Source organism: Aureobasidium subglaciale, assembly GCF_000721755.1.
Source record: "Aureobasidium subglaciale EXF-2481 unplaced genomic scaffold scaffold_11, whole genome shotgun sequence".
Lineage (NCBI taxonomy): Eukaryota > Fungi > Ascomycota > Dothideomycetes > Dothideales > Saccotheciaceae > Aureobasidium > Aureobasidium subglaciale.
In genome coordinates this window covers 183,760-207,781 of record NW_013566984.1, presented here as the reverse complement: position 1 = coordinate 207,781, position 24,022 = coordinate 183,760, and the positions used below count along the sequence as shown (strand labels likewise).

General features: G+C 51.1%; 11 protein-coding genes across 11 annotated transcripts; 5 read left to right on the top strand and 6 right to left on the bottom strand.

The window, feature by feature from the left end:
• Nucleotides 1-295: 295 nt before the first annotated feature.
• Nucleotides 296-1,348, top strand: AUEXF2481DRAFT_65794 (uncharacterized protein; the record flags this gene model as incomplete). Its single annotated transcript, XM_013488138.1, has 2 exons — nucleotides 296-408; nucleotides 463-1,348. The coding sequence occupies 2 exons, from the start codon at nucleotides 296-298 to the stop codon at nucleotides 1,346-1,348; spliced, it is 999 nt and encodes a 332-aa protein (XP_013343592.1).
• A 441-nt stretch (nucleotides 1,349-1,789) lies between these two features.
• Nucleotides 1,790-2,239, bottom strand: AUEXF2481DRAFT_40228 (uncharacterized protein). The gene has a single exon (XM_013488056.1). The coding sequence runs from the start codon at nucleotides 2,226-2,228 to the stop codon at nucleotides 2,055-2,057; it is 174 nt and encodes a 57-aa protein (XP_013343510.1). The 5' UTR covers nucleotides 2,229-2,239; the 3' UTR covers nucleotides 1,790-2,054.
• Nucleotides 2,240-2,712: 473 nt separating this feature from the next.
• AUEXF2481DRAFT_29702 (uncharacterized protein) lies at nucleotides 2,713-3,345 on the top strand (the record flags this gene model as incomplete). Its single annotated transcript, XM_013487982.1, has 3 exons — nucleotides 2,713-2,911; nucleotides 2,985-3,080; nucleotides 3,134-3,345. The coding sequence occupies 3 exons, from the start codon at nucleotides 2,713-2,715 to the stop codon at nucleotides 3,343-3,345; spliced, it is 507 nt and encodes a 168-aa protein (XP_013343436.1).
• A 989-nt stretch (nucleotides 3,346-4,334) lies between these two features.
• On the bottom strand, nucleotides 4,335-4,763 carry AUEXF2481DRAFT_5223 (uncharacterized protein; the record flags this gene model as incomplete). Its single annotated transcript, XM_013487928.1, has 1 exon — nucleotides 4,335-4,763. The coding sequence occupies one exon, from the start codon at nucleotides 4,761-4,763 to the stop codon at nucleotides 4,335-4,337; it is 429 nt and encodes a 142-aa protein (XP_013343382.1).
• A 673-nt stretch (nucleotides 4,764-5,436) lies between these two features.
• On the bottom strand, nucleotides 5,437-6,090 carry AUEXF2481DRAFT_5222 (uncharacterized protein; the record flags this gene model as incomplete). The annotated part of the gene is made up of 3 exons (XM_013487927.1): nucleotides 5,437-5,498; nucleotides 5,555-5,979; nucleotides 6,035-6,090. The coding sequence occupies 3 exons, from the start codon at nucleotides 6,088-6,090 to the stop codon at nucleotides 5,437-5,439; spliced, it is 543 nt and encodes a 180-aa protein (XP_013343381.1).
• A 237-nt stretch (nucleotides 6,091-6,327) lies between these two features.
• On the bottom strand, nucleotides 6,328-8,023 carry AUEXF2481DRAFT_40224 (uncharacterized protein). Its single transcript, XM_013488055.1, has 6 exons — nucleotides 7,933-8,023; nucleotides 7,868-7,881; nucleotides 7,774-7,816; nucleotides 7,556-7,718; nucleotides 7,185-7,495; nucleotides 6,328-7,135 (listed from the first exon to the last, which is right to left on the bottom strand). Exons 1-6 carry the CDS (start codon nucleotides 7,966-7,968, stop codon nucleotides 6,560-6,562), a joined length of 1,143 nt encoding a protein of 380 aa, XP_013343509.1. The 5' UTR covers nucleotides 7,969-8,023; the 3' UTR covers nucleotides 6,328-6,559.
• A 245-nt stretch (nucleotides 8,024-8,268) lies between these two features.
• On the top strand, nucleotides 8,269-11,268 carry AUEXF2481DRAFT_108342 (uncharacterized protein). Its single transcript, XM_013488200.1, has 3 exons — nucleotides 8,269-8,315; nucleotides 8,383-8,495; nucleotides 8,551-11,268. The coding sequence occupies exons 1-3, from the start codon at nucleotides 8,298-8,300 to the stop codon at nucleotides 11,084-11,086; spliced, it is 2,667 nt and encodes an 888-aa protein (XP_013343654.1). The 5' UTR covers nucleotides 8,269-8,297; the 3' UTR covers nucleotides 11,087-11,268.
• Nucleotides 11,269-11,923: 655 nt separating this feature from the next.
• On the bottom strand, nucleotides 11,924-18,249 carry AUEXF2481DRAFT_29697 (uncharacterized protein; the record flags this gene model as incomplete). The annotated part of the gene is made up of 4 exons (XM_013487981.1): nucleotides 11,924-12,082; nucleotides 12,145-17,454; nucleotides 17,509-18,142; nucleotides 18,203-18,249. 4 exons carry the CDS (start codon nucleotides 18,247-18,249, stop codon nucleotides 11,924-11,926), a joined length of 6,150 nt encoding a protein of 2,049 aa, XP_013343435.1.
• A 12-nt stretch (nucleotides 18,250-18,261) lies between these two features.
• Nucleotides 18,262-19,415, top strand: AUEXF2481DRAFT_229573 (uncharacterized protein). The gene has a single exon (XM_013488199.1). The coding sequence runs from the start codon at nucleotides 18,649-18,651 to the stop codon at nucleotides 19,225-19,227; it is 579 nt and encodes a 192-aa protein (XP_013343653.1). The 5' UTR covers nucleotides 18,262-18,648; the 3' UTR covers nucleotides 19,228-19,415.
• A 365-nt stretch (nucleotides 19,416-19,780) lies between these two features.
• On the bottom strand, nucleotides 19,781-20,720 carry AUEXF2481DRAFT_229540 (uncharacterized protein). The gene is made up of 3 exons (XM_013488198.1): nucleotides 20,706-20,720; nucleotides 20,338-20,537; nucleotides 19,781-20,273 (listed from the first exon to the last, which is right to left on the bottom strand). Exons 2-3 carry the CDS (start codon nucleotides 20,486-20,488, stop codon nucleotides 19,909-19,911), a joined length of 516 nt encoding a protein of 171 aa, XP_013343652.1. The 5' UTR covers nucleotides 20,489-20,537; nucleotides 20,706-20,720; the 3' UTR covers nucleotides 19,781-19,908.
• Nucleotides 20,721-20,874: 154 nt separating this feature from the next.
• On the top strand, nucleotides 20,875-23,515 carry AUEXF2481DRAFT_80025 (uncharacterized protein; the record flags this gene model as incomplete). Its single annotated transcript, XM_013488159.1, has 5 exons — nucleotides 20,875-20,899; nucleotides 20,970-21,146; nucleotides 21,202-21,326; nucleotides 21,433-22,853; nucleotides 22,909-23,515. 5 exons carry the CDS (start codon nucleotides 20,875-20,877, stop codon nucleotides 23,120-23,122), a joined length of 1,962 nt encoding a protein of 653 aa, XP_013343613.1. The 3' UTR covers nucleotides 23,123-23,515.
• Between the last annotated feature and the right edge of the window lie 507 nt (nucleotides 23,516-24,022).

The window sequence follows — 24,022 nt, the reverse complement described above, 5'->3', positions numbered from 1 at the left end:
GTCAAGCCTCCTCAGACGTAGAGCTGTAGACGAGGCACAAGTGCATCAATTTTCAACAAACGTGTGATCAGACGATCCTATCTTTAGCCGTCTGTGATGCAATGAGTGAACATGATAGTGGCGGAACGGGTGTTCCACCATTCGCCGAATCAAGTCATATCGAGCGCTCCGTCAAATGGAATGGTTGTGTATAAAGTCGTGTACAATGGCATGCAAATAGAGTCTCCAGAATCCATCAGTATTGCTCTTTCCTACTTACTTACCGACTGACTGACACAAGCACTGATCAACAAGTATGTCTGGAAATTCTTCTGATAACGTTTACCTTTACAGTGCTAGCCATGTCGCACCGATCATCTTTTCCATCCTTGTCGTCATATCGCTCTTCCTCCATATCTACCAGTACCTGTGAGTCCAGTCTTTATGGTCTATCGACGTACCAAAAAGCTTACGCCAGTCTAGGAAGTACCGTCTGCTAGGGATGAGCTTCTTCATGCTTTGGGGTGGCGCCGTCTTCAGTTGCGGCTGGATCCTGCGTTCAATCTCGACATACCACCCTGCAAACCTCAACCTCTTCATTGCACAGTATATCTTCATCTATGCAGGACCCCCGATTTATGCGACCGCGGAGTATAGCGTTCTAGGCCGTCTGCTCAGCTATGTGCCCATGCATACACCTTTGCACCCGGAACGTGTGACCTACGTCTTCATCTATCTGGGTGCTGCAGTCGAGGGTCTTACTGCTGCTGGAGCAAGCCTCGTAGCGACAACAAACGCCGATCAGCTCAGTATCCGTCAGACAGGCTATACTCTGATCAGTGTATCTGTGGTCTTGCAGGGCGTCGTGGAATGCGTCTTCATCGGCATAGTCGCTTTGATACATGTGCGATGTAGAAGAAGCCACATGATGACTAGAATTATCCGCCGATCGTGTATGACACTTTACGGCACCTCAACACTGGTCTTAGTACGCTGCATCTTCCGAGCTATCGAATCGTTCACCACTTTCTCAACTGGAGGTCAATGCGATGGTCTTTGTCGTCAGATGCTGTTTCATGAGTGGTATCTTTACGTTTTTGAAGCACTGCCCATGGTTCTCTATACTTTTTGGCTCAATTGGAGGCACCCCGGCTCGCTGTTGCCCAGAGAAAAGAATGTATATCTTGACCAAGAAGGCTTGGTAGAGCGTTTGGGTCCTGGTTGGGTTGACAAGCGATCTAAGCTGCATACCTACATGGATCCCTTTGACCTGAGAGGTTTCATGGGCGGCTGTCCTAATCACGAGGAACACTGGACACAAGGAGAAAGATGGCCGGAGTATCACAGGGAAAAGGGAAGCGCTCTGTAAATTGCTACAATGGGCTCCTTACTGGCAGTCAATCTGACCAAGAAATCTTGTGGAAACGACTCCAAACTCAGTCCCATCGAGAATCCAATGACGCATAACGATCACGCCCTTTCGATACCACCTAACGGTAGTGCAAGAGTATGTTGATCGCTCTTCCTTCCTTTCTCTCTCTCTCTCTTTCTTTCTTTCTTTCTTCCTCTCGTCTGCTCTTTCTATCTTTCCTTCTTTCTTTCTTTTTTTCTTTTTTTCTTTTTTTCTCTTGGTCGGTCACAATTCGCCGGTAGCGTGTGCTCCAGCGGTCATAGATGTGACCACCTGTAACCTTTTCGCTCAGGTTCGTCGAAGACGAGGATCACGCCACGTTGTGGACACTCGGAATGGTTGCAAGCTAGCTTAAGTTAGCACACCATCAATTTTGTCTCCCCACAACTCTCTACGTCAGCTGTAAAAACACCCCTTTGTTCTCAAAAATTCTCGGAACCTTGACACACCACCTATAATCTCTAATGTAAGATGCTTGTAAGATTTGCTCAATCTTTGCAGCACGGTATGCTGCCTCTAGGGTCTTGTCTTAATCTCTCGTCGTGGGACTACTCTCGCTCCACGCCTTGTCCTATCGTCGTCATTCCTCCAACCTTTGTCTTTACACACGCCTTACGCCGCTGCAGCATACACCCACGCTCTGCGTTGTGAAGTGCAGCTCCATCTAACCCGGCCCGTTATACCCAGCCAACCATCTCCTATGGCGCTTAGAGCTTGGCATAAATAGAGTAGCCTGGCAACCAATATAGATGATTTCAGCATGTATGCAGGCCGAGACGAGGCCTGCGGATGGAGGTAAATATGCATATTCATCATGCCATACGCGAGAGTTGATCATTCTGTAATATCGAAGAAATATCGAAGATGAAAAATTGATAGAAAGCGCAGCAAGATTTCTTAGCTTAACTTGTGCGTGTAAATCACGAGACAGACTAGAGGCTGGCGTTTCGCTCCTTCATCGCCGTCCGAATGATGATGAGGGGCTAGGATATACTCGCCTAGTTATTGGCAGAGCAGTCGCTGCCCAAGTCACAACTGCATATGCAAGCATCATTGTCTGTAAACGGGTAACTTGTCGTGGTGCAAGTGCTTCGAGCTGTGGCACGAGGTCTTGGCATGTCGACCAACAGGGTTTCCCCCATTTAGGCGCCATACCATCATGGAAGATCGCCCATGCACGTTTTTGTAGCCGTTCTTTAGACACCATGGAGCTCGTCGCTAATTGAAGGAATCTTGCTGTCAATTGATTCCAACAGGCGAGCTGGACAGCTGCGTGTAGACGTCTTACATCCTCTGCCGATCATGAAGCCTTAAGTACGGCCATGACCCCTTGTGTCTACCGTTGTGATTACCTCACACTTTGCACAACATCTTCAGTTTCGACTTACGAATTAGCGCTTGTCGTCATGATGGGTGGTCACGTTATGAACTGGCTTCGGAATCAGTTAGAAGCTCGATGTTTACAGTCGAACCTCGCAGCCACTCGATGCGCTTGGGCTTTCCCATGGATGTCAGAATCCTGTACGTAACCCATGAGTATTACCTCTAGTATTTTCGGCGACTTCATACGGACGACTTACTTATCACATGCTAGTTCCCCAGATACTCGTCACTATCTGGTGGACCACTTTCGTTCTCGCTCTGGCTGTACTTTTGAGTCTAGGGTTTGGGACAAGAGGTGTTAGACCAGGTTAGGCAAGCATCTATGTAACATGAGAGATGAGCTAGGACTTACAGTTATAGGTTCCTTTGCTGCAAGCTACCAAGGGTGGATGTACGGAGCTTTCACCCCTGCTAATGGACCTTTTGCTCGCTTGACAAGCTTAGGCATGCTCGGATTCTTTGCAATGGCTGCTACCATCATGTCGGGCATCTGCGCATCTTCCATCACAATTTTGATATGGCTGTTCCAGGGACTCGTACAAGACATCTTCGGTGTGATTTGGACGGTCTGACACAACTGCGCCTCTGGAGCATTTCAGCTCTGAGACTATGGTGAAAGCTCGTCACAGAAAACTGGAAAAGTCGAAGACTAGTGCACTGCACAATAACGCAGCTGAAAAAATGCATAACAATTCTCGGAAACCGCGACTCTATCCCGGAGAGCACGTCGCTGGTCTCTCTCCTTCCCATCACCGCAAGAATTGTCAAATGATCTTGTATTGTCCCAGCTATCAAACTGCATGTCATCCGACACCTGTGTAGGCCAAAAGAGCCCAGAAAGAGACGATGCCCTGAAGGATGATCTGAACACAGCCCACAAAGTTATTGGAGCGACAATGACAGAGCTCGTGTTTGACCTTTTCTAATAAGCCAGATCAGATAATTGCCTGTATTCCCACGACACAAGCAAACAAGAATTCCCCTCAAGGATCAGATCAGTCTGACACTGCCACGTCCTGATTGCTACCTGTCGAGAGGATATTCACTACAGCGCTTGCTATATTCCACTGCTAGAGATCAAACAGCCCTGTTCTTGGCAATCAGTATCACCTGGTGAGACCGGTTTAGAGTACGACGAGACTCAGTCGATGTATCTGTCCCGAGATCGAGGGTTGGTAGAAGTGGTGCCTTGTAGGTATGTTCTGTCGACTTCGCAAGAACTGTCATTAGCACAGGCTAGGCATCAAATCAGTATCTCAAGGCTATAATAATCAAGTTCGATTCACTCACCCCTCCATTCTTCAGCTGTGGCATGCTCATGATAATTACAAGCATGGCCTCTTGTGACTGGATGACCGCCGGGACAGCCGCAGCGGGTATCGAAGTATGTATCGCAGCAAGGAGATCCGCGAAGTGGCATCATTGTATCGTGACAATACCGAGGGTAGCCTTTGGCACGCGCTCCCATTACCTCAACGAAAAAGTCGGGGTACTTCTCCATAGTCTCTACCTTCTTCGCATCTGGACTGTCATATATCTCAGCCTTGAGCCAGTGATGAGCCTACCAATCAGCTAGCCAACGAATCAAACCAGAGCTCTTGGGAAGGACATCAAAGACCTTCATGATGAGTTCAAGTTCTGGACCGTCTTGACGGATCCCATGCCTTGAGCCTCTCTCGACATTACGATGGTGGAGATGAGACATAACAGACCTCTTTAGAGCCAACATGGGTGTGACATCTGCAAAGAGGTACAGATCAAAGAGATCCGAGTATCCAGCGTCGCGAGGTATACGTCCAGAGTACAGGCAAGACACTAGCATCTTTGCCTGAGCCTTGCTCAGATCGAAGGTGATCTGCTTCTGACCGCTCTCCAAGGACCTACCATTGAGATAGGCATTGTAATAGGGCGAGAAGTAGCAGAGCAAATCTCTGTGGATGAGTATGTTGAAGTCATCTTGGGCTTTGCAATGTAGTAGCTCGGCGTTCATGGTGAATATGTCTCTGATCGCTTCACAGGTCCAGATATGGCTTTGGGGATCTGATCTGGTTCCCATGTTGTGATTCGGGCTTGGGGTTGGGCTTAGCTGAGTTTGAGAAGATTGATTGGGTACGAGTAAGATATGCCCATAGTATATAAGTCAGCTCGGGATTAGAAGCTCAGTCAAGATCTCTTTCTGATTGAACTGGCACGCGTTTCGATGCTTCTGAAACCTATCACACATGTCTTGGATTGGTTTCTTTGTTCAGCAACTTTTGGCAGTGCCAGTCTTCATTAGACTATCATGTTTGTGTCTCACTGGCCGTACCAGCTTATTCATAACAAACAGCAACTGATCCTTAGGCTTACCATTCGTTCATGAGTCTGCCAATTAAGCGAGGGCAGCCAAGCCTCCTTGTGGACTCATTCTCATTCCTTGTAATACCCAGAATCTGGCTCTCCAGTGTCGCTCGGAGTGCTGTCATGTACATCTTCGCAAGCTGTCCGAGGCCGATATATCGATTGCTGCAGGATGCTGTGATCTGGATACTCTGGCTTCATTCATCTGCGTTCTCGTGCTCGTGGTAGTTGCATGATGTACATTTACAACAAGGACACGGCAGAACCTTGGTCCTGGGCGCCTCAAACCGATTGCGTGAGGTTGTGAGAGATCTGATGACGTTCTAGTAGAACTCTTTAGGGATGCGCTTGAAGTCTTCCTGTTCTTCGAATCTGACATCGCCCACTGCAACGATCGTGTGATGAGCGCAATAATCTGCGAAGTAGCGCGAGAGTCCACACCCATTCGGTAGACGAAACAACTACGGAAGCATGTCGTGGAGGCCAGATAAATGTAGTCATCTTCCTCGTTGAGTGCACTGCAGCAGTGTACGATTTTCGGCATAACCGATCTTCGTAGAGCGAGCATGTCCTTCTCGTCGGCAAATACGTAGAGATCGAAGAGATATGTGGAGATATCGCTGATTATTTGACCAGAGTATAGCCAGAAAACGAGATCCTTTGCTGTATCGTGATCGAGATTGACGGTGATTGTGTCCTTTTGTGCTTCAGAGAACTCTCCTTCCAGAGCTGCAGTGTAGTAGGGCGAGAAGTAGCATGATAGCTCTCGATGGATCATTGCCCTGAAGGGCTTCTTCTCTGAGTTCAATCGCTGACTCGTGATCTGGGTGATCTGGATCATGTCGGGGGAGCTGGCTATAATCCCACTGTGGAAGTCAGTCTGTGCGGGACGAGAAAGAGGGTCGCACAAGGGAGCTTTACGTGACATGCTTTGCGCACCAGGTGTTGCGTTCCCATTTTTCATTTTTGGGTTCCATTGTGATGGTGTGTTGTAGTGTGAAAGATTTCAATCAAAGCTTGAGCTGGAGGTTAAAGAACAGCTTTGGAAGGAGCGAGTGTCAAACCTGCTTGCACTGCCTAGCGCGTCGTGACTTCCGTAAAGCTGGGTTTATTGATCATGAAACGAGTCGAATGAGTCGAACAGGTGCGTGCCGAAACCATGTGTGCGTTGTGATGGAGGCCTTCAGTGAGATGAAGTGAGTGAGTACTGAGCCGGTCAATTATAGGCCGGAGAAGAGATGCCTCATGTTCTAAACTTTTTCTTCTGATACAGTGTGATAAGAAAGCATACTACCAGTCAGAGGTCGCGCTATGAGACCTGTTCCTCCCACTCTGTGGAATTACACGACCAGCTTGAGGTTAAACAAAACTAAATAAGAGACAAAAGGTATCTTTGAGAACTTGCGCACCGAATCTTTGTTGGACTTTTGTGTAGAGCAACGAAGCTTAACGACGTCCAGAGCGGGCGACACTGCCCTGCATGCCCTCAATCTCGGTCTCCAGTTGCTTAATGGTGGCGTGGCTGGTTTCGAGATCCTTGTTGAGGCGGTCGCGCTCGGCGATGAGCTTCTGCTCCCAAGCACGGAAACGCTGTTCCTCGACCTTGACTTGCTCTGTAAAACGCTTACGAAGAGCCTCTTCTTCCTCCTTAAACTTGGGGTTATCAAGCTTGCGTGGCCTGGCTTCGCCAAACTTGCGAGTCTCCATTTGCTGTGCACGGTATGCCTCGTAGTGGTTCTCCTCGGTGGTGTGAATCAAGTCGAGCATGTGGGCGCGGATCAATACAGCGCGCAACTTCTTGAAATCGCAGTGCTCCTCGTTCTCGACCTCGGCAACACCCCATGCGTATTGTCTGCCCTTGACGCTGCGGCCATCGGGTGTGGTTACATCCTTCTCGGAACCAATGACGGCGAAGGGCATGGAAGTGATGAGTGACTGGGCATGTCTGAGGGCGGACTCGTCGTCTTCTTCGAGGGGAGGGGAGTAGATCTTGATGCCCTGAGCTTGGATGATGTTGCGGATCTGTGGGGGTCAGAATGTGGGGAAATACAGGGCCTGTTTTAGAACATACTCTTGACTTGAACTTCAGGAGGTCATTGGGGCTGAGAGTATCTGCCTTTGCGATAACGGGGATCAGGTTGACGCGGCTGGACAGACGCTTCATGACTTCTATGTCGAGAGGCTTCAGGCCGTGACCAGTGGGACGGATGAAGTAGAGGCAGGCGTGGACGCGCAGGTCAATGCGCTCACCGCGGCGAGGCTGTTGTTCCTGGAGCATGTATGACTCGTGCTGGTCGTCAAGGAACTCGATGATGGGTTGCCACGAGTCTCTGTTGTTGACATAGTCGCCAAAGCCGGGAGTGTCGATGACGGTGAGGCGAACTGGAGAGCTTTGTCAGAACATGATTGACACAGAGCGCAGAACAGGTGCAAAGTACGGACCCTTGAAGAACTTCTCCTCGAGCTCGGCCTTTGTGATTTCAATCTCGACAGTCTTGTCAATCTGCTTTTGGTGACGGCGACGGTGGTCTGCGTAGTTCTTGATGGTGGTGGAGAAGAGAGTGTTGATGAAGGTGGTCTTGCCGAGACCGGACTCGCCAGCAACCTGAACATGTGTGAGTATTCCCGAGATGCGCCTGGATGTATATCGATGAGCTGACCATGATTGTGAAGGCGGCGCCGCGCTTGGCGACAATCTTGTGGCTAGGCTGGCATTAGTTGATGGTCGATCGAGTATGGCAGACGAGTCCGTACCGTTGGTTGGGGAGCTGCATCAGAGTCAGTAAGAAAACACGTCAGGCAGGTAGCGCATCACATACGTTGGCAATGCCAATGGGCGAAGCAGAGTCGGCCATGGTGGTCGGTATTTTGTATGGGATGCTATGAGAGGATGGAAACGAGTGGCAGGCGAGGAGTCGGCGACGCAAAATCAAGCGTAGCCTTCGGAAACGACGGTGAATGAAGAAGGTGCAATAGCAGGTCCAAAGCAGGCAGGAGCAAGAGAGCCTCGTGTACGGTGTGTCTGCTTAGGTCTCCTTTCCCTGTCGTGAGGAAGCCACCGTCCCGGGCCCGTGCACTCCCGCCGAACCCTTTTGCGGGGAAGCAGAAGATGGCGCCGACTCGCCGACTTTTACAAGCCAAAGCCAGAAAAAATGTTGGAAGTTGCGACCGAGACATTGACAAGATGAAGATTGATTTCAAGGTGCGTTGTTTCGGTGCTCCGACCATCTGTACGCTCAGACGGCCTCTCATACTAATGTCCCATCCAGTTTTCCAACCTCCTCGGTACCGTGTACAGGCGAGGCAACCTCTGCTTCAGCCCGGATGGCACATGTCTGCTGTCGCCCGTCGGCAATCGCGTTACTGTCTTTGACCTAGTCAAGTGCGCATTCTCCCTCTGAACGGTCGCGTATATAACATACTGACCCTTGCATCAGCAACAAATCGCATACCCTCCCCTTCGCTCATCGCCGCAACATCTCCCGCCTCGCTTTGAATCCCAAGGGTAACCTTCTCCTCACAGTCGACGAAGACGGCCAGGCTATTCTCACCCACCTTCACCGTCGCGTATCTCTATACCACTTCTCCTTCAAAGGACCCGTCTCGTCACTTGTATTCTCACCTTCTGGTCAACATTTCGCTGTCGCTCTTGGTCGCAAGATTGAAACTTGGAGGACGCCCTCCACTCCCTCGGATACCCAGGATGGCTCCCTCGAGTTTGCTCCTTTCGTAAAGCACAGGGAATACGCCGGTCACTACGACACGATACAAAGCATTGAGTGGTCCAGCGATTCACGTTTCTTCCTTACTGCTTCCAAGGACTTGACCGCTCGTATCTGGAGTCTGGACCCCGAAGCTGGCTTCGAGCCCACCACTCTGGGCGGTCACAGACAAGGTGTTCATGGCGCATGGTTCTCGGCTGATCAAGAGACGATCTGGACCGTGTCGAAAGATGGTGCTCTTTTCCAGTGGCAATACCTGCCGCCTCGCAATGCGCCCGAGGATGAGATGGACATTGAGGAGAACTTCCGCTGGAGAATCGCCGAGAGACACTACTTCATGCAGAACGGTGCCACCCTGACATGCGCCTCTTTCCACCCGGAATCAAATCTATTGGTTGCTGGTTTCTCAAACGGTACCTTTGGTCTTTACGAGCTTCCCGACTTCAACCAGATTCACAACCTTAGTATCTCACAAAATGATGTCGACTTTGTTACCATCAACAAGACTGGCGAGTGGCTTGCCTTTGGTGCTTCTCAACTTGGTCAGCTTCTGGTTTGGGAGTGGCAGTCCGAATCATATATTTTGAAGCAGCAGGGACATTTCGATTCGCTGAACAACCTCACATATTCGCCATCTGGAGATCGCATCATTACATGTGCCGACGACGGAAAGATCAAGGTCTGGGACGTCGCGTCTGGATTCTGTATCGTAACCTTCACAGAACACACTTCAGGAGTCACAGCGTGTGAATTCGCAAAACGAGGAAATGTCCTGTTCACGGCATCTCTGGATGGCTCGATTCGTGCATGGGATCTGATACGATACCGAAATTTCCGAACTTTCACCGCTCCTGAACGTCTCTCTTTTTCGTCCATTGCTGTCGATCCGTCAGGCGAAGTCGTGGCTGCTGGTTCTTTGGACAGCTTCGATATTCACATCTGGTCCGTTCAGACTGGTCAACTGCTGGATAAACTTTCTGGCCATGAGGGTCCTGTCTCAACTTTGGCATTTGCTCCTAATGGCGGTGCTCTGGTGTCAGGCTCGTGGGATCACACTGTTCGCATCTGGTCAATCTTCGCACGCACTCAGACCAGTGAGCCTCTCCAACTACAAGCAGACGTTCTGTGCGTCACCGTACGACCAGACTCAAAACAGATCGCCGTCAGCACATTGGACGGCCAATTGACTTTCTGGTCGTTGTCAGAGGGAACGCAAGAAGCTGGCTTTGATGGCCGTCGTGATGTCTCTGGTGGACGTAAGCTTACTGACCGCCAGACTGCCGCCAATGCAGCAGGCACAAAGTCATTCAACAGCATCAGCTACTCTGCAGATGGCAGCGTTGTCGTCGCATCAGGTAACAGCAAATACATCTGTCTCTACGACGTCATGTCAGGAGTGTTGCTACACAAGTACACTGTCAGTGTCAACTTGTCACTCGAGGGAACACAAGAGTTCCTTAACTCCAAGAACCTCGGTGAAGGCGGCCCAGCAGGCATGATCGATACAACAGGCGATAACTCTGATCTCGAGGACCGCATGGACAACTCCCTCCCTGGCGCCAAGCGCGGTGATGCAGCCTCTCGCCGCATCGGCCCCGAGGTCCGCGTACCCGGCGTAAACTTCGCACCCACCGGCCGCTCGTTCTGCGCTGCATCTACCGAAGGCCTCCTCGTCTACTCCCTCGACACATCCATCGCATTCGATCCCTTCGACCTCGACATCGACATCACCCCTCAATCCACCATTAAGACCCTCCAGAAGAAGCAGTACCTCAAGGCCTTGGTCATGGCTTTCCGCCTCAACAACCCTAAACTCGTCGCCCGCATACAACGCTCTGTCCCTGCTGCTGATATCCCCCTCATCGTCGCCGATCTCCCTGTCGTCTACCTCTCCCGCCTTCTCCGCCATATCGCCGTTCAGTCCGATGCTTCCCCTCTGTTAGAACTCAACCTTCTCTGGCTTCAAGCACTACTCAAGTCTCACGGTTCAACACTCAAGAAGAACCAAGGCGAGTATGCTGAAGTCACCCGTTTGGTCCAACGTGCTGTTGCTCGTATCCAAAAGGAAATCTTTAGTGTTGCTGAGAACAACGAGTTTATGGTTGAGTATTTACTTGCTCAGCCAGAACGCAAGCAACAAGATGGACTTAAGATGCTACAAAGCGTAGAGTCTGGCGCTGTCCAGGAAGTCGAGATGGTTGACGATGATGACGAGGACGATGGAGAAGGTTGGATCGGTCTCGAAGAGTAAGATGTGTTTCTCCTTTCTTTTTGAATGTGGCATAGTGGCATACATGGTGTTTTTCTTAAAAATCTGGATTGGCATTGTTGTCGGTGGAGTTGTTCTGGTGCAGATATCCTGGCGTTCAAATAGTGTAAAAGATAAGATCATGTGCTCACTATACATCGAATATCGATTCTATTCTTCGACGGTTTCCAGCATGTTTGAGTGATGAAGTCACATTCTAACACGATGCGCCGCACATGCGACTGAAGGGCTGAAGACAAACAATGTCGTTCGCTCTTGCTCCAGCGTCGGATCAATTGACCTTCGAGGAAGCCACGGCCCGAGTAGTTTGGCTATCACTCAAGTGAAAGATCACGTCTTCGCTCCTTCCGGTATCACTTCTGTCAATGTCAAAATAAAAAAAAGCCATCATCTCAAATTTGATGGAGAGAAGCCACTCAAGAAACAGCGAGACGTCAAGAACGTTAGATGACAGGATCAAAAAAGAGCTTTGATGATATATATATCAAAATAGGAAAACAGTCAACAACGAACAGCAAAGCCATGCAAAACCCCCTCATACAAAAAACAACACCCATCACCAACCTCCAAAAGAAAAAACGCCATGTAAACCCCAGGAGTTGCAGAGCTGCTGCAAATAAAAAGCTCCTGGCTCCCTCTCTCTCTCGGTAAACGTACGACTGATGAAAAATGACAAGGATGAAAAGAAAAGAAAAGAAAAAATGTAAGAATGATGCTGTCGTTACCTCCTCCTGCTCTTCCTCCAGGTCCTCAATGTCGCGCTTGTGTTGTGATAGCTCAAACATATGCGATGAGGATACTCGTATTTCTTAATGTAGTTTAAGCGTCGTTCATAGAGACATCGCCCTTGAGTCTCTTGAGTTCTGCCATGGCTGCAGTGACTTCGCCCAGAATCTCATGCATGGGCTTCGAGGTCATCAGCATACCAGGTCTGAAAGGCTGGACCATGTGTCTAAGCGCCAATGTAGTGACGCAAGTCTGTCGAATATTAGTGTCTTGTTTTCTTGGAGGCTCCACTCAGGGGTCGTCAAAATGCTTACCTCGATTCTGCTAATTTGGTGCTCGACAAAGTTAATGACGAATCGATCTGTTATCTCGCCGCCACGTTGCTTCATGCGTTCGAGCAGAGCAGTCTCTGGCGCTTTCAGGGCAGTCAACCCTGTGGTCTCTAGACTGCTGCACAACATCTCGAGACGCAGAGACACATTCCACAGGTCCCAAACGTGATCAGTGTCGATGCTAAGCTGGCTATCTGCGCTCTTCTTCGCGACATCTCCAGTTGGCGACTCAATACCGACATTGGGCCCGTTGGGTCCAGCAGCAGCGGCGGCTTTCACTTGCTCTGCCTGCGCTTGTTGCTGCTGTTGAACCACCAAACGCGCTGATAGCGAATGAGGGTACATGAGGTAGATGTATTCAGGATTTTCCAAGCCCTTGAGGTTACGCTGGCCAAGATCCTTGACCTCGAATCCTTGACTGCTGAGGGATCGCAATTCACGACGAATGGCATTTCCAATCATCTCATCGCCCATCGTATCGTCCGATCCAGTAGAGCCGCTTCGATCTGTTTCGATGTGTGTTTCGAGCAGGCGTTGGATCTCTGCAATGAAGTCCGAGGACACCGTGATCTGACCGCCATCGGCGACGGACTGAATACGTGCAGATCTGTTGACCATAGGTCCGAAGTAATCCATGCGGCCAGTGACAGGGTCTTGTTCACAGACAGGACGACCGAAGTGAATGCCCATACGGACTGACAGACCACGGAAGATACGGTTGCCATCAGTATCAAGAACCTCTTGCCCGTGGATGCTGTTGAGGATTTCCTGTGGCCATGGGACCTCTAAAAGTTGACTTTGAATGGTGAATGTCCATAGCAGTGCACTAGTAACAGTCTGGAAGGCTACCATGAAGGCATCACCTTCAGTCTTGACTTCATATCCACCGATGATACGCAGATGTCTTCTCATCAGCTCGTTGTGCAATTTTATCGCACTTCGCATAGCGATGGGGTATGATTCCCAGAGCATCGTGCTGTTCTTGATATCAGTGAATACCAGCGTGACTTCGCCTTGGGGAGGGTCGATCTCTTGATCGAGACGGGCCAACTTTGAATCCCCCACATTGTCGCGGCCACGCTTGGGACGTCTCGAGGTAGTGAGGAGCTCGTCGGGCGCGCCGCTCGGTCCCATACTCATGCTGTGAGTTCTGAAGCGAGCACGTTCCCTCTTGCGCAAGTCGCTCACGCCAAGCATCATGACCATGATTTTACCAGTGGCGCCGAATGCGATGGCCAAGTCACGCAGCTTTTGTGCAGCTCGCATCAAATCACCGCGCTCAGAGCGAGCGACATCGACCGCAAAGTCCATGGTCAAGTAGTCCCAAAGCTCACGAGAAGCAATGACGATAATCTCATCTGACTCCTTGAGTGATATGCGGGCTGTATGTGGGCAAGCAATGACACCAGGCAGATGCTGTACAAAACCAAATGCTCTCGAGACTTCAAGAGCATCGTTAAGCTTTCCTTGTCTGGAGACATAACCTCCAGCTTCTCTGATTCGGATACGCTCGTCTGCTTCAGCAGGTGCATGTTTGCGCGTGATAATCCGGTGACCGCCTTCTGAATCAATCAACAATGCCTGAGCATCGCCGACATTGGACACGTATAATTCCATGCCTTGTAGATACATGATAGTAGCCACAGCTCCTGAGACCATATCGTCTTCGTCTAGCTCCAAGCCAGTCACGCTTCCTCTGTGGAGCAGAGCAGCACTTGGGTGAGCGCGAGCCTCGAGCGCTTGGGTGGCTGCTGTGGCGAGGTCTTTGTTGAGAGAAAGATACGCTCGCCTTAGCGCGTCCAGAGGTGAGTCGTCGCCATCTTGGATTTTCGCAAGCTCATCTGCAAAGTGATGTCTAAACTTCTCGTACAGGAACTTTGCAACCTTGCTGCCACCGGTGTTCAGGTTGTGTCCGTCAAACATACCAAACAACAGTCGATCTTCATTGCCACCAAAACTGGGAATGACCATATCCAAAGTTGACAAATGCTCATGGCGTCCAAGAGTATCAGCCATACCGTAAGGAATGTGTGTGCCGATGATGGATCCGGCGGTACGCACACGTCTGTCAGGACCTTGGTCCGGGACAGAGGGAATAGTCAATGTCACATCCATGAGGCCGAGAATCCGCAAATGCTGTAGGGTAGAGAAGTCCGTCAAGTCTCGTGTCTCGCGTCCCGGTACAACATTAACGTTGGGCTTGATTTCGAGACGCTTATTGCCAGACATGTTGAGATATCTCAATTGGTGATTCCAGTTCCAATTCCAGTCATACGGCCAGTTCGAGACGTTGTACTTGAGTGCGTTACTGCCAACATCTAGAGTCTGAAGCTTCTGAATTTTGCCAAGTTCCGCGGGCAAGACATTGAATCTGTTACTGTTCAGATGTAGCACTCTCAAACCTGACCCTTCCTCGAAGTCCTCGGCTGGTAGCGCAGACAAGTCGTTGCCGGATAGATATAGTTCCTGCAGATTGGGCCACCTTCGGATGGTTCGCGGCGGGATGTCATACAGTTCGTTGTATGACAAGTTCAGGATGCGGAGCTCGGGCAGGAGAACGAGCTCATCGAATACGTCGTCGGAAAGACGATTATCTGCCAGAATCAAATGACGCAGGGTGTGAGCGAAGGTAGAAGCAAGTCTGTTTGACATGGTAGAGTCCTTGCGAGGCCCGGGCGTAGCAGCAGCACTGCTGAGTCCAGACTCGGTTGATCCTCTGGGAGCTAAAGAGGGGTGCCTTGTTTGAGCGCCGTAGCTTGACGCGATGGATGCCTTACGACCAGCTGGTGAGCCGCCCGGGATCAAGCTGTGGCCGACTTGACTAGGTCTTCTGAGCTGGAAGGCCTCGAGTTTACCGAGCTCATCGAAATCAGGAGTGCTTGGGCCACCAGTCGTAGTGACGGGTGTAGAAACTTCTGATAGCAGTGTTGGCGGAGGCGCACCAGGTTTTGGGAACTCGTTCAGGACATTGGAAGCAATGTTCAGCGACTCTAGCTTACGAGCGTACCAAATCTCCTGTGGCAGTCTGCTGAGGTTGTTCTCTCGAATGTCGAGATATTTCAGATCTTGCAACCTGCCAATGTCCGAAGGCAGATTGTTCAACATGTTCTTGGCTACACTCAAGTGTTCCAACTTGGTCAGCTTGCCGATCAGGGGCGAGAGTGCAGTGAAATGATTCTTGTCAAGGACCAACTTCGAGATGTTCGAGATCTTCGCAAACAGATCATCGGGTAGTTGCGTCAGCTTGGCGGAAGCAAGATTTAACACCGAAAGCGTTGGCACAGGACCTGTGAGACCGAAGCGTGTGACAGGGTTGTGATCGAGGGAAAGAACCTTGATGCGATGGAAAGAAGCCTCGTATGCGGCAATGCTATTGTGACCGACTAAGAGGTGCTCCAGCTGGGGCAGATGAGCCATGACATCGATGTTGTCCAGAGCATTGAAGCGAATGTCAATCTGCGTCAGTTTGACAAGCTGTTTGAAAGTCTCAGGGAATGCACCAGAGAGCTTATTGTTTGTGGCGAACAATCGCTCCAGATTGACGAGCTTGCCAACCTTTGGTAGCGCTGAGATACCGTTGAAACTTATGTCCAAGTCGACAACAGTTCTGAGCTCGCAAAGGAAGTCGGGGAAGGTGTCAAGATTGTTAGAGGCCAAGTTCAAGCTGCGGAGAGCCTGGTAGCAGCCAAAGTAGGCGGGCAGACTTGTCAGCTTATTGTTGGACAGCTTGAGACTGACAAGATTGTGCAGTTTGTGTAAGTCTGCGTGTTGCATCTGCTCGAGCCTGTTGTTCGAGACGTCGAGCATTGTCAGTCTTGAAGCCAGGCAGATACTTGCAGGCAGTTTCCAGGCTTCGTTACTTGTATATTTGATCTCGCGAAGATTGCTGCAGCTTTGAATAAAGTCCTTGGGAATGTCGAGAGACAAGTTCTTGGACAAGTTCAATGTGATGATCTCGGTAGCTTTCTGGTACAGAGCGATGGGAATCGTGACCAGGTCGCGACCTGCGAGGTCGATGTGGTTGAATTTTTGCATCTTGGTGAATCCAGGATCACGATCCAAGCTCGAGTAGCCGCTTAACTTTCCAGGCAAGAAAGTGAATCGCACGAGGTAGCCGTGGTCCTCGCGACCCAGATCTTCTGGCCTATCTTTCTCGTTGTAGCCGGCCATCTCCAGCATATGCTTCTGTATCGCTAAAGGACGTTCACCGCCAGCGAGAATGCGGCTCGAGCCAGTCTTCCGCATGACGATCTGATAGGTGTCAAGCTCGTCTTGCAAGAAAGTCTTTTTGGCCATCATCTGAATAAGTTCGCCGGCGGTGGTGTTCAATCCAGCGGATATGACGGCGAATGTGCTGTCGGCTCGGAAGATGCGCATGAAGTACATCGGACCTGGATCCTCGTCTCGAGGCACTTGACCTTCTTCGTCAACTTCCCTCAGAGCGGCGACATTCTGATCAGGAACTCTTTTGACAGCCCAACTGTCAGGCACCTCCCAAGTACCAGTTTCTTCTTCTGCAGGTTTGTGAGGCTCCATGCCGGGGAAGCCAGTGAAGATCTCGCTAGTAACGGGCGGTGTCATGGGTTGGCTTCGATTGACAATTCCTTCCATCTGGCTCATATCGGTATCCAGATGCCACAAAGCGGATGCGTTGCGGACGGCCTCGGGTCTTGGAGCGTTTGGATCCTTCGGGTTGAACTCTGCGCTTGGCTCGGCACGCCTAGGTCCTTTGAAGGGTATCCTTGTGTGTTCTTTCTTCGTCAAGCCCAAGGCCATTGGCTTTCCGTCCGGCCCTATCGGACCCTTCTTTCTGCCAGCGGGTGCTGTAGGTGTCTGAGAGAGGGAGCCAGTAGAGGACGGCATGCTCTTCAAAGTCGGCTCTGCGGTTCTGTCGTGTTTCTTGCGACCAGTAACGCGATCGAACAAAGAGCGTTTCGCGCTTTGTGTTGATGTGCCGGGCGAGCGTTGGCCAAAGTGTGTGTCGCCGGAGTGGCTTTGCTGGGCGCTCATCATACTCTTCATGCTAGGGGAAGGACTTGTCGCGCGTGTACGGGCTCCATTAGAGTTTGTCGGCATGATTGACTCCTTGCGGACGGTGCCAGGACGGCCACTCATGACCGAAGCGCTGTCATCGATATCTTCAAGACTGGTCTTGTGCTTGTGGCCGGGAAGACGAAGACGATGGTGATGGTGATGGCTGGATACGGAGCCTTTTTCTTTCCGCGTCGGCAGTTGCTGCTGCTGTGACTGCTGGGAAGGAACGTTCGAGGATTGCGTCGGCTGCGTGTGAAACTGTTCAATTCAGCGTCAGCCCAAATCAGCCTTGACACTGCAACACAAACTCACGTTTGCCGGGGCAGGCTCGAAATCCCACGGCGTCACTTCACTACAGGTGTTCGGGGTGCGTGGGCGTGATGCCGTGGGACTTCCAGCACGGGTCGTCTGGGTGACTTGTGTAGCGTTGGATGGGTTGCGCCCTCGCGGATCTCGAGGATCTGGTTGACCGGGTGGTTCCTTGGGCGGCGGCGCATTCGGATCAAAGTCTTCGCCGAAGAAGCCTTGCAGCTTCTTGTGAAACTTGCCAGTGATGCTGCGTTTGGAGGAGCCCGTCGAGGACATGGTCGTCGTACTGGCCACAGATGGCCTTCGGTCCTCGCCAGTCCAATCGAGCGACAGGTTGTTGCCATTCTGCGGGATGAAGCCTGGGGACATCTGAGGAAGATCATCGCTGGAGGAGTTGTAGAAAGAGTTATTGAAAAGATTGGATGAGAGATGCGAAGGACGATTGTTGCGACCAAATGGCGGCGGAGTATGATCTGAGGGCTGTTGGCGCGAGATGGAGGGCACACTACCACTGGACTCGAGACACGACAAGTCCTTGCGATAGTCGCCAAATTCCGGAGTCTCCCAAGCCAGAGCTCCACCGCGGTTGAATTGCGAATTCACGACGGTGCTAGGAGACACATCTACATCGGGTTCCCTATCGAAGCAAGTATCAGCTCATGCGAAGCTAGCATCCGCGACCGAAGACCAGACATACCGGGCCAGTCGCTCGGGCTTTGACTTTTTGGGCGTGGTTTCGACCATTGTAGCTGTCACGGTCACTCGGCCACCACTCTCTGGAAGTCAGGACTCTTGGGGGACAGGCGTTCTTTGCTTTGACTGGCGGCTTTCAAGGCTTCGTGCCATTAGAGACAGAGATGCTTCTTGCCCTGTCCTGTCCTCGACCTCGGACTCGACCACCAAACACTCTTTCGGTTTTTGCTCCCTCTCCTTGACCTGAATGTCCTTTCTTTTCCTCGACCGGGCGGACGCAAAGAGGCGAGGTCGACTGTCGTTGATGGCCAAGGCGGCGGCAGGGCTTCGTGGTGGTGTTGGGATGATGCGGTGATTCAGGGCGGGAACGGGTTTGTCGCTTTCGCTTTAGCTGGGCAGCTCGAAACACTTCACACGCTCGCTCTCGATGTCAATTGCGTCACTGGGAACATGGCCGGGTATTGCGGTCTTCTGAAGGGCGGCGGAGGGAGAGGAGCACGGATGACACTAGGAGAGAGAAGGATTATCCTGGGCGGGCAGCTGTGTGGGCATGGTCGACGGTGGAGGTATCTACGGCTGCTAACAACGAAAGCCTGCTGCTGGCGCAACTGCTCCATCGCTTTTGGCGTCGCTAAGGGCGGGGCCATCCTAGTTCCAGCCAAAAGGCTCGGCTCGAAGAGGCATTCCCGTCATTGGCCGTGCACCAACACTGACCTCGACCCGCCAACATGTGGGACATCTTCAACCCTGTGGACGCTGGACATGCAACATGCCTTCGTTGTCCCCCTGCGACCTTTTACCTGCTGCTTGTGCAGCCAGGCACACATGTCTCGTGAAGCAGACCATCATGTCTTGACGCTGCAATCCGGCTTACGGGCTCCTTCTGCAACGGTCTCATGGCTTAGGAATGGAATCAAACTCTTACTCAAACCACATCGCACGTTGAGCCATGTCGGTCTTTACCTGCATAGCCAGCACCTAATACTTGCCAACACGTCTCCCCGTCTCTTTCGTTCGCTTCACCCATGACAACCTTCTCGGTTGTTGAACGAATTCGGAAGCTGTTGTGCCCACCGTTGGTGAACTGAATCCGCCAAACTCTGCCCCATCTAAATCTTTTACCCTTGTGATTGTTACCCGACAGTGGCCCTGGATCTTCGTCGACAACACGGCTATGACTTCCCGTTCCACATAACCTGGGTGTAGGTGTATAAGGTGGGCATAAAGTGATATGTCTCGAAACTGCCTTAACCATAAAATCAACATCCGGACGCCACAGGAGCCATGCAGACAAAACGGCCAACAACTACAATATTACGATATGGACATTGCCACCATTCTGTCAACATTCTGATGGTTGCCCTCTCTGCCAAAGTCAAGAAGTATACAAGTCATTACGATTCGTCAGTTGGCGTAGCCTTGGGTAGGTGTCGGTGCATTTACTGCGCCGTTTGACATTGACCGTCTCTGACCATCCCTACCATTCCACCCAGGAAATAGTGCTCTCAGCCTACCATATTTTGACTCAAGCTGGGGCATACTAAGAGGCGCGGTAACGAATGAGGGAGGTTGCAGCGTGGCTCCGGGTTTTGATTGGTTGTCGGTCTGACCACACACATAACCTAGATTTGAGTGTAATCGGAGATATACTCTGCGAGTCATTGCGCATTAGTAGGAATGGCTGATGTCTGTGGTGGAATGTGGCTAGCCTTACTGGGTATACTCGTCGGACGCAAGGGCATCTGGCAGACCCTGTTGCTTGAGGTGAGCAGCCGCCTGAGGTGAAGTTGCTCCTCCCTTGCCCTGCGTCTGTAACGTGTGCATCTCTTGCAGCAAGTCGGCGTTGATGTCAAGTAGCAGTGCAATCCTCTCCTTCTCTTGTGATAGACTCGTGGGGGATCCGCCAGCAGACGGAGAGTGCACCGGTCGGGATTGCGGGGCTGCCATGGGTGATTGCTGAGGCGAGCCTTGTGCGACGGCCGAAGTAGCATAAGGTGAGACACGATGTGAAGGGGATGCTGTCATGGGCATCATGGCTGACGGGGACATGGACTGAGAATAGGGCAGCGCATAACCTGGACGGAGGCAACCAAATTAGCCCTTACGCAACCACAACAGCATCCAAAGGCTTCAGCTTACCGCCGGACAGCTGCTGCTGGTGTTGCTGGTGCTGCAAGACATTTTGCGTGAAATTAGGCGCCGGCTGGCCCTGGATGGGAAAGGGCGTGTTGGTCGTGTATGGAGAAAAGGACTGGCCAAAGGATTGATTGTTCATGGCTGCTATCGACATGATAACCCTCGGTATTCGGCAATCTACGATAAATGATAATTATGACCCGCTAGCAGACGTCAGTCAACGAACACTTTGGGAGCTGACAGCCACGAGCCGCTAGTTGGGTTGATGCAAAATCGAATCAAGAAAGCCTCCTAAACCAAAGAAGCGACGTGATTTGTGGGGCCATCCGACTTTCGGCTCCTTGGCTGTCTTTCTTGCTTTCCCAACTCACCAATCTGCCATCACGCCGTGCACATCCTTGTGATAACAGAAGTCACCATCCGACTGACACTGTCTGATTCGCTGCATCATGTCCGGTAAAGTACATCTCCTCTCATGCACGATCGCGCCCAGCGTCGCGCAATACAGTATCTTTTAGATTCCGTTGCAAGGTTCCGACAATGGTCCAGGCTCACAACAGCCCCGGTCACGTCTTCAAGCATTGCACATGTCAGTCTTGCTCCAACAGCAAATCACTGATACGTTCATATTCCAGGAAGAGGCAGAGGTGCCTATTTTAAGGCCAAGTATGCTGGTAGAGGTGGACGCGGAGGCGGTGTTACTGGTGCTGAACATCAACCACAATCCTCGGTTGCGCAACCATCCAGCTCATCTCCTTCTCCTTGGACACAATTGTCGCAAACCCTAGACTCGATCGATGGACAGCAGTACGGTAAGTCATCAAACTCCTTATCTCCCGTCTTCACTGTCGTCTTATCTAACTTCAGGCTCGTACAAACGCCTACAAAATGCACGTTTCCGGCATGTCTCGCCAGACTTTACGCTAGCAATCAACCACGTTCAAGCGGATGCATACGCGTCGCCATCAAAGATCAGTGTTCGTATGGACTGGGTAAGTTGGCTTCTTTCCAAATACTTTGCTTCTGTCATCCTCTCGCAAGCTGTCCTAGATTGAACGTGGCAGTACCTTAAAATCAACGTCGTCTAACCACATCCAGAAAACCACCGGCTTCCCAGACGAATATGCTACATCAGACATTCGTCAGATCGCGTTGGCCGATTATCTTTCCAGGGCTGCCGCTGCCTTCATTCGTAGCAAGCACATGGACCAATCGGTAGGTTCTGGTAAATCTGGCTGGTCGGGTCCTAAAGGTGGAGCTTTCAACATCAACAGTCCTGCCCAAGAGGTTCTGCCCCGCACCAGTGCCCTGATCATCCCTGGTGGAGGAAATGACATCGAGATGCGATTCACAGTCTCACTGCCTGCGCGTGGCCGTACCATCCTTGGTGGCGAGGCAAAGACAATTCTCTGCACCAATCTACCAGAACTAATCAAGCAGACTATGCTTTACTCAGCGCATGTAGCTAAAGAGCTGGAGGCCCACATCCACTGTGTAGAAGATCAGGCATACATGCGATCTCAACTTGAAGCTAAGGGCTTGGTTGCTTTCGTTGGTAATGGTTCCATCTTACCAAGAGCCAGCGGCGCTTCTGCCCGCGGTATGACAGGGAAGCATGTGGTCCCATTTGAGTCGCCACCCGAGCTAGAGGTTGCTTTGAAACGCAAGCATGGCTCCAAAGTTCATGGCACGGGTGTCCCCAAAGGCATCACCCTCCTGACTGGTGGCGGCTACCACGGCAAGTCGACTCTCCTTGAGGCTCTTCAATTCGGTATATACAATTACGTCCCTGGCGACGGTCGTGAGCTGGTAGTGACGAATTCGTCTGCAATGAAGGTACGCGCCGAGGATGGTCGCAGTGTCACGGGTACCAACATCAGCGCCTTCATCAAGAATCTACCAGGCAAGAGAGATACCGAGGCATTTACCACCGATGATGCCAGTGGTTCAACATCCATGGCAGCCAATATCCAAGAAGCCCTCGAACTAGGAGCTCAAGTCATCATGGTCGATGAGGATACCTCTGCGACTAACCTTCTCGTTAGAGATGAACGCATGCAGATGCTTGTCAAGAACGAGCCGATCACACCTCTCGTATCCAAAGTGCGTGCTCTCTACGAGAAGCATGGTGTCAGTACTATCATCGTAGTCGGTGGACTAGGTGATTGGCTCGACGTCGCCGATAATGTGGTTGGCATGGACTCCTACACCCCTCGTATGCTCAATAGCGAGGCTCAGGAGTTGATTGAGAAGATGCCAAGAAAGGTCGTGCAAGACAAGAAATACGGCACAATACCTGACAGAGTTGTTGGCTTCCCGGCAGCAATTCTTCACGACAAGACTCCCTATGCCAAAAGGAGAGATTTCATCACCATTTATGCCGACCGTGCCCTGCAAGACCCATCACAGGATGAAGTTGGCATTGACATATCGAACGTGGAGCAGTTGGTCGAGATGGGCCAGACACGGACCATAGCTCACTGCATACGTGCACTTGCTCAGGCGGAGGATGATGAAGGGCGAGTAGTGCTTCACGTGCGTAACAATGTTCAACTTTGGCTAACTTAGGCGCAGTGTTCATCTCAAGTCTGCCTTGACAGTCATCGAGGCCAATATTGCCTTGGAGAAAGCCATTCCGAAGGATCTGCCTGGAGGTGACTTTGTGGCAGTTCGGCGATTTGAGCTGGGCGCAGCAGTCAATCGAATCCGGGAATTGATGTCACGAGCAGGAGGGGTGGAGGCTCAGACGGGAGAAGGACCAAAGAAGAAGGCACGCATGGACAATTGATCAACGGCAAAGAGGCTTAGATGTGCTTGTCAATGCCTCTCTGTATGCTAAGGTCTGTCACTTCGACTATCATTTTTAATGATTGCAGAACAACGACAGGCTTCAAAGAGGCACATTTGTTCACTGAGAGGACAGAGCTCGTGCCGGGATAAAGTGTCTCGGTTGTATTGCTTCAGTCTCTGAAATAATTGTGCCTTGCAACAGCTGCAAACGTGACAGAGTTCAGCATACAGGGAGATGGTTAGAGAGAGCCGGAAATAATGGCTCCAGGGGAATTGACTTTGAATCCTGATGGGCGCCTGATCCTCAGAGATTCAAGCTTCTCCGCATCACACTTGGCCGGTGTCTATTTAATCCAAACATAGTAACACAAGGATCATCACATGTTGCACGCTTAACCATGATGCTGAGATGAGAGCACCCAGGTCGCCAAAGGATAAGTCGGCACGGGAGGAGAATCCTTCGACGAATGAACCATTCACGTGCCAAGACTTCTGTGCATAGAATGCGAAATGGAAGAAGCATATGACATGGCAGTGCATATACATGTCTGATCCTGAGGTCAAGTGACCAAGGAAAACTGCTGCGGTTTGCTGAAGGAATCGAAAGCTCAGATCGCGATCCAGTAGGACGAGCAATTCACTATCGAGTCAAGGGTCTTGGTTACACGCCGATCTTGCCGAGGATTCCTTGTCGATAGCTTTCGTACGAAGAAGATGAGCTGTATGAGATTGGGTTCTATATTCCTCCACATGAGACCGCACGAGACCAAAGAATATGGAATAATATCTTAGAGTCACTGCGCCGCCTTTGCCGCTAGAAGAACTTTTGCGCGCTTTACAATCATTGGAGAGGAAGACAGATGGACAACATTTCTCGAGATGCAGACGTCTTGGTCGC

Coding starts and splice junctions, on each gene's coding strand:
- AUEXF2481DRAFT_40228 (XM_013488056.1), bottom strand. CDS start 2,228: ATGATCAACTCTCGCGTATGGCATGATGAATATGCATATTTACCTCCA.
- AUEXF2481DRAFT_40224 (XM_013488055.1), bottom strand. CDS start 7,968: ATGGCCGACTCTGCTTCGCCCATTGGCATTGCCAAC. Junction 7,719..7,773: donor GCGCCGCCTTCACAATCATG/GTCAGCTCATCG, acceptor ACACATGTTCAG/GTTGCTGGCGAGTCCGGTCT. Junction 7,136..7,184: donor TCCTGAAGTTCAAGTCAAGA/GTATGTTCTAAA, acceptor TGACCCCCACAG/ATCCGCAACATCATCCAAGC.
- AUEXF2481DRAFT_108342 (XM_013488200.1), top strand. Junction 8,496..8,550: donor ACTGTCTTTGACCTAGTCAA/GTGCGCATTCTC, acceptor CCCTTGCATCAG/CAACAAATCGCATACCCTCC.
- AUEXF2481DRAFT_229573 (XM_013488199.1), top strand. CDS start 18,649: ATGGCCGGGTATTGCGGTCTTCTGAAGGGCGGCGGAGGGAGAGGAGCA.
- AUEXF2481DRAFT_229540 (XM_013488198.1), bottom strand. CDS start 20,488: ATGTCGATAGCAGCCATGAACAATCAATCCTTTGGCCAGTCCTTTTCT. Junction 20,274..20,337: donor CCAGCAGCAGCTGTCCGGCG/GTAAGCTGAAGC, acceptor GCCTCCGTCCAG/GTTATGCGCTGCCCTATTCT.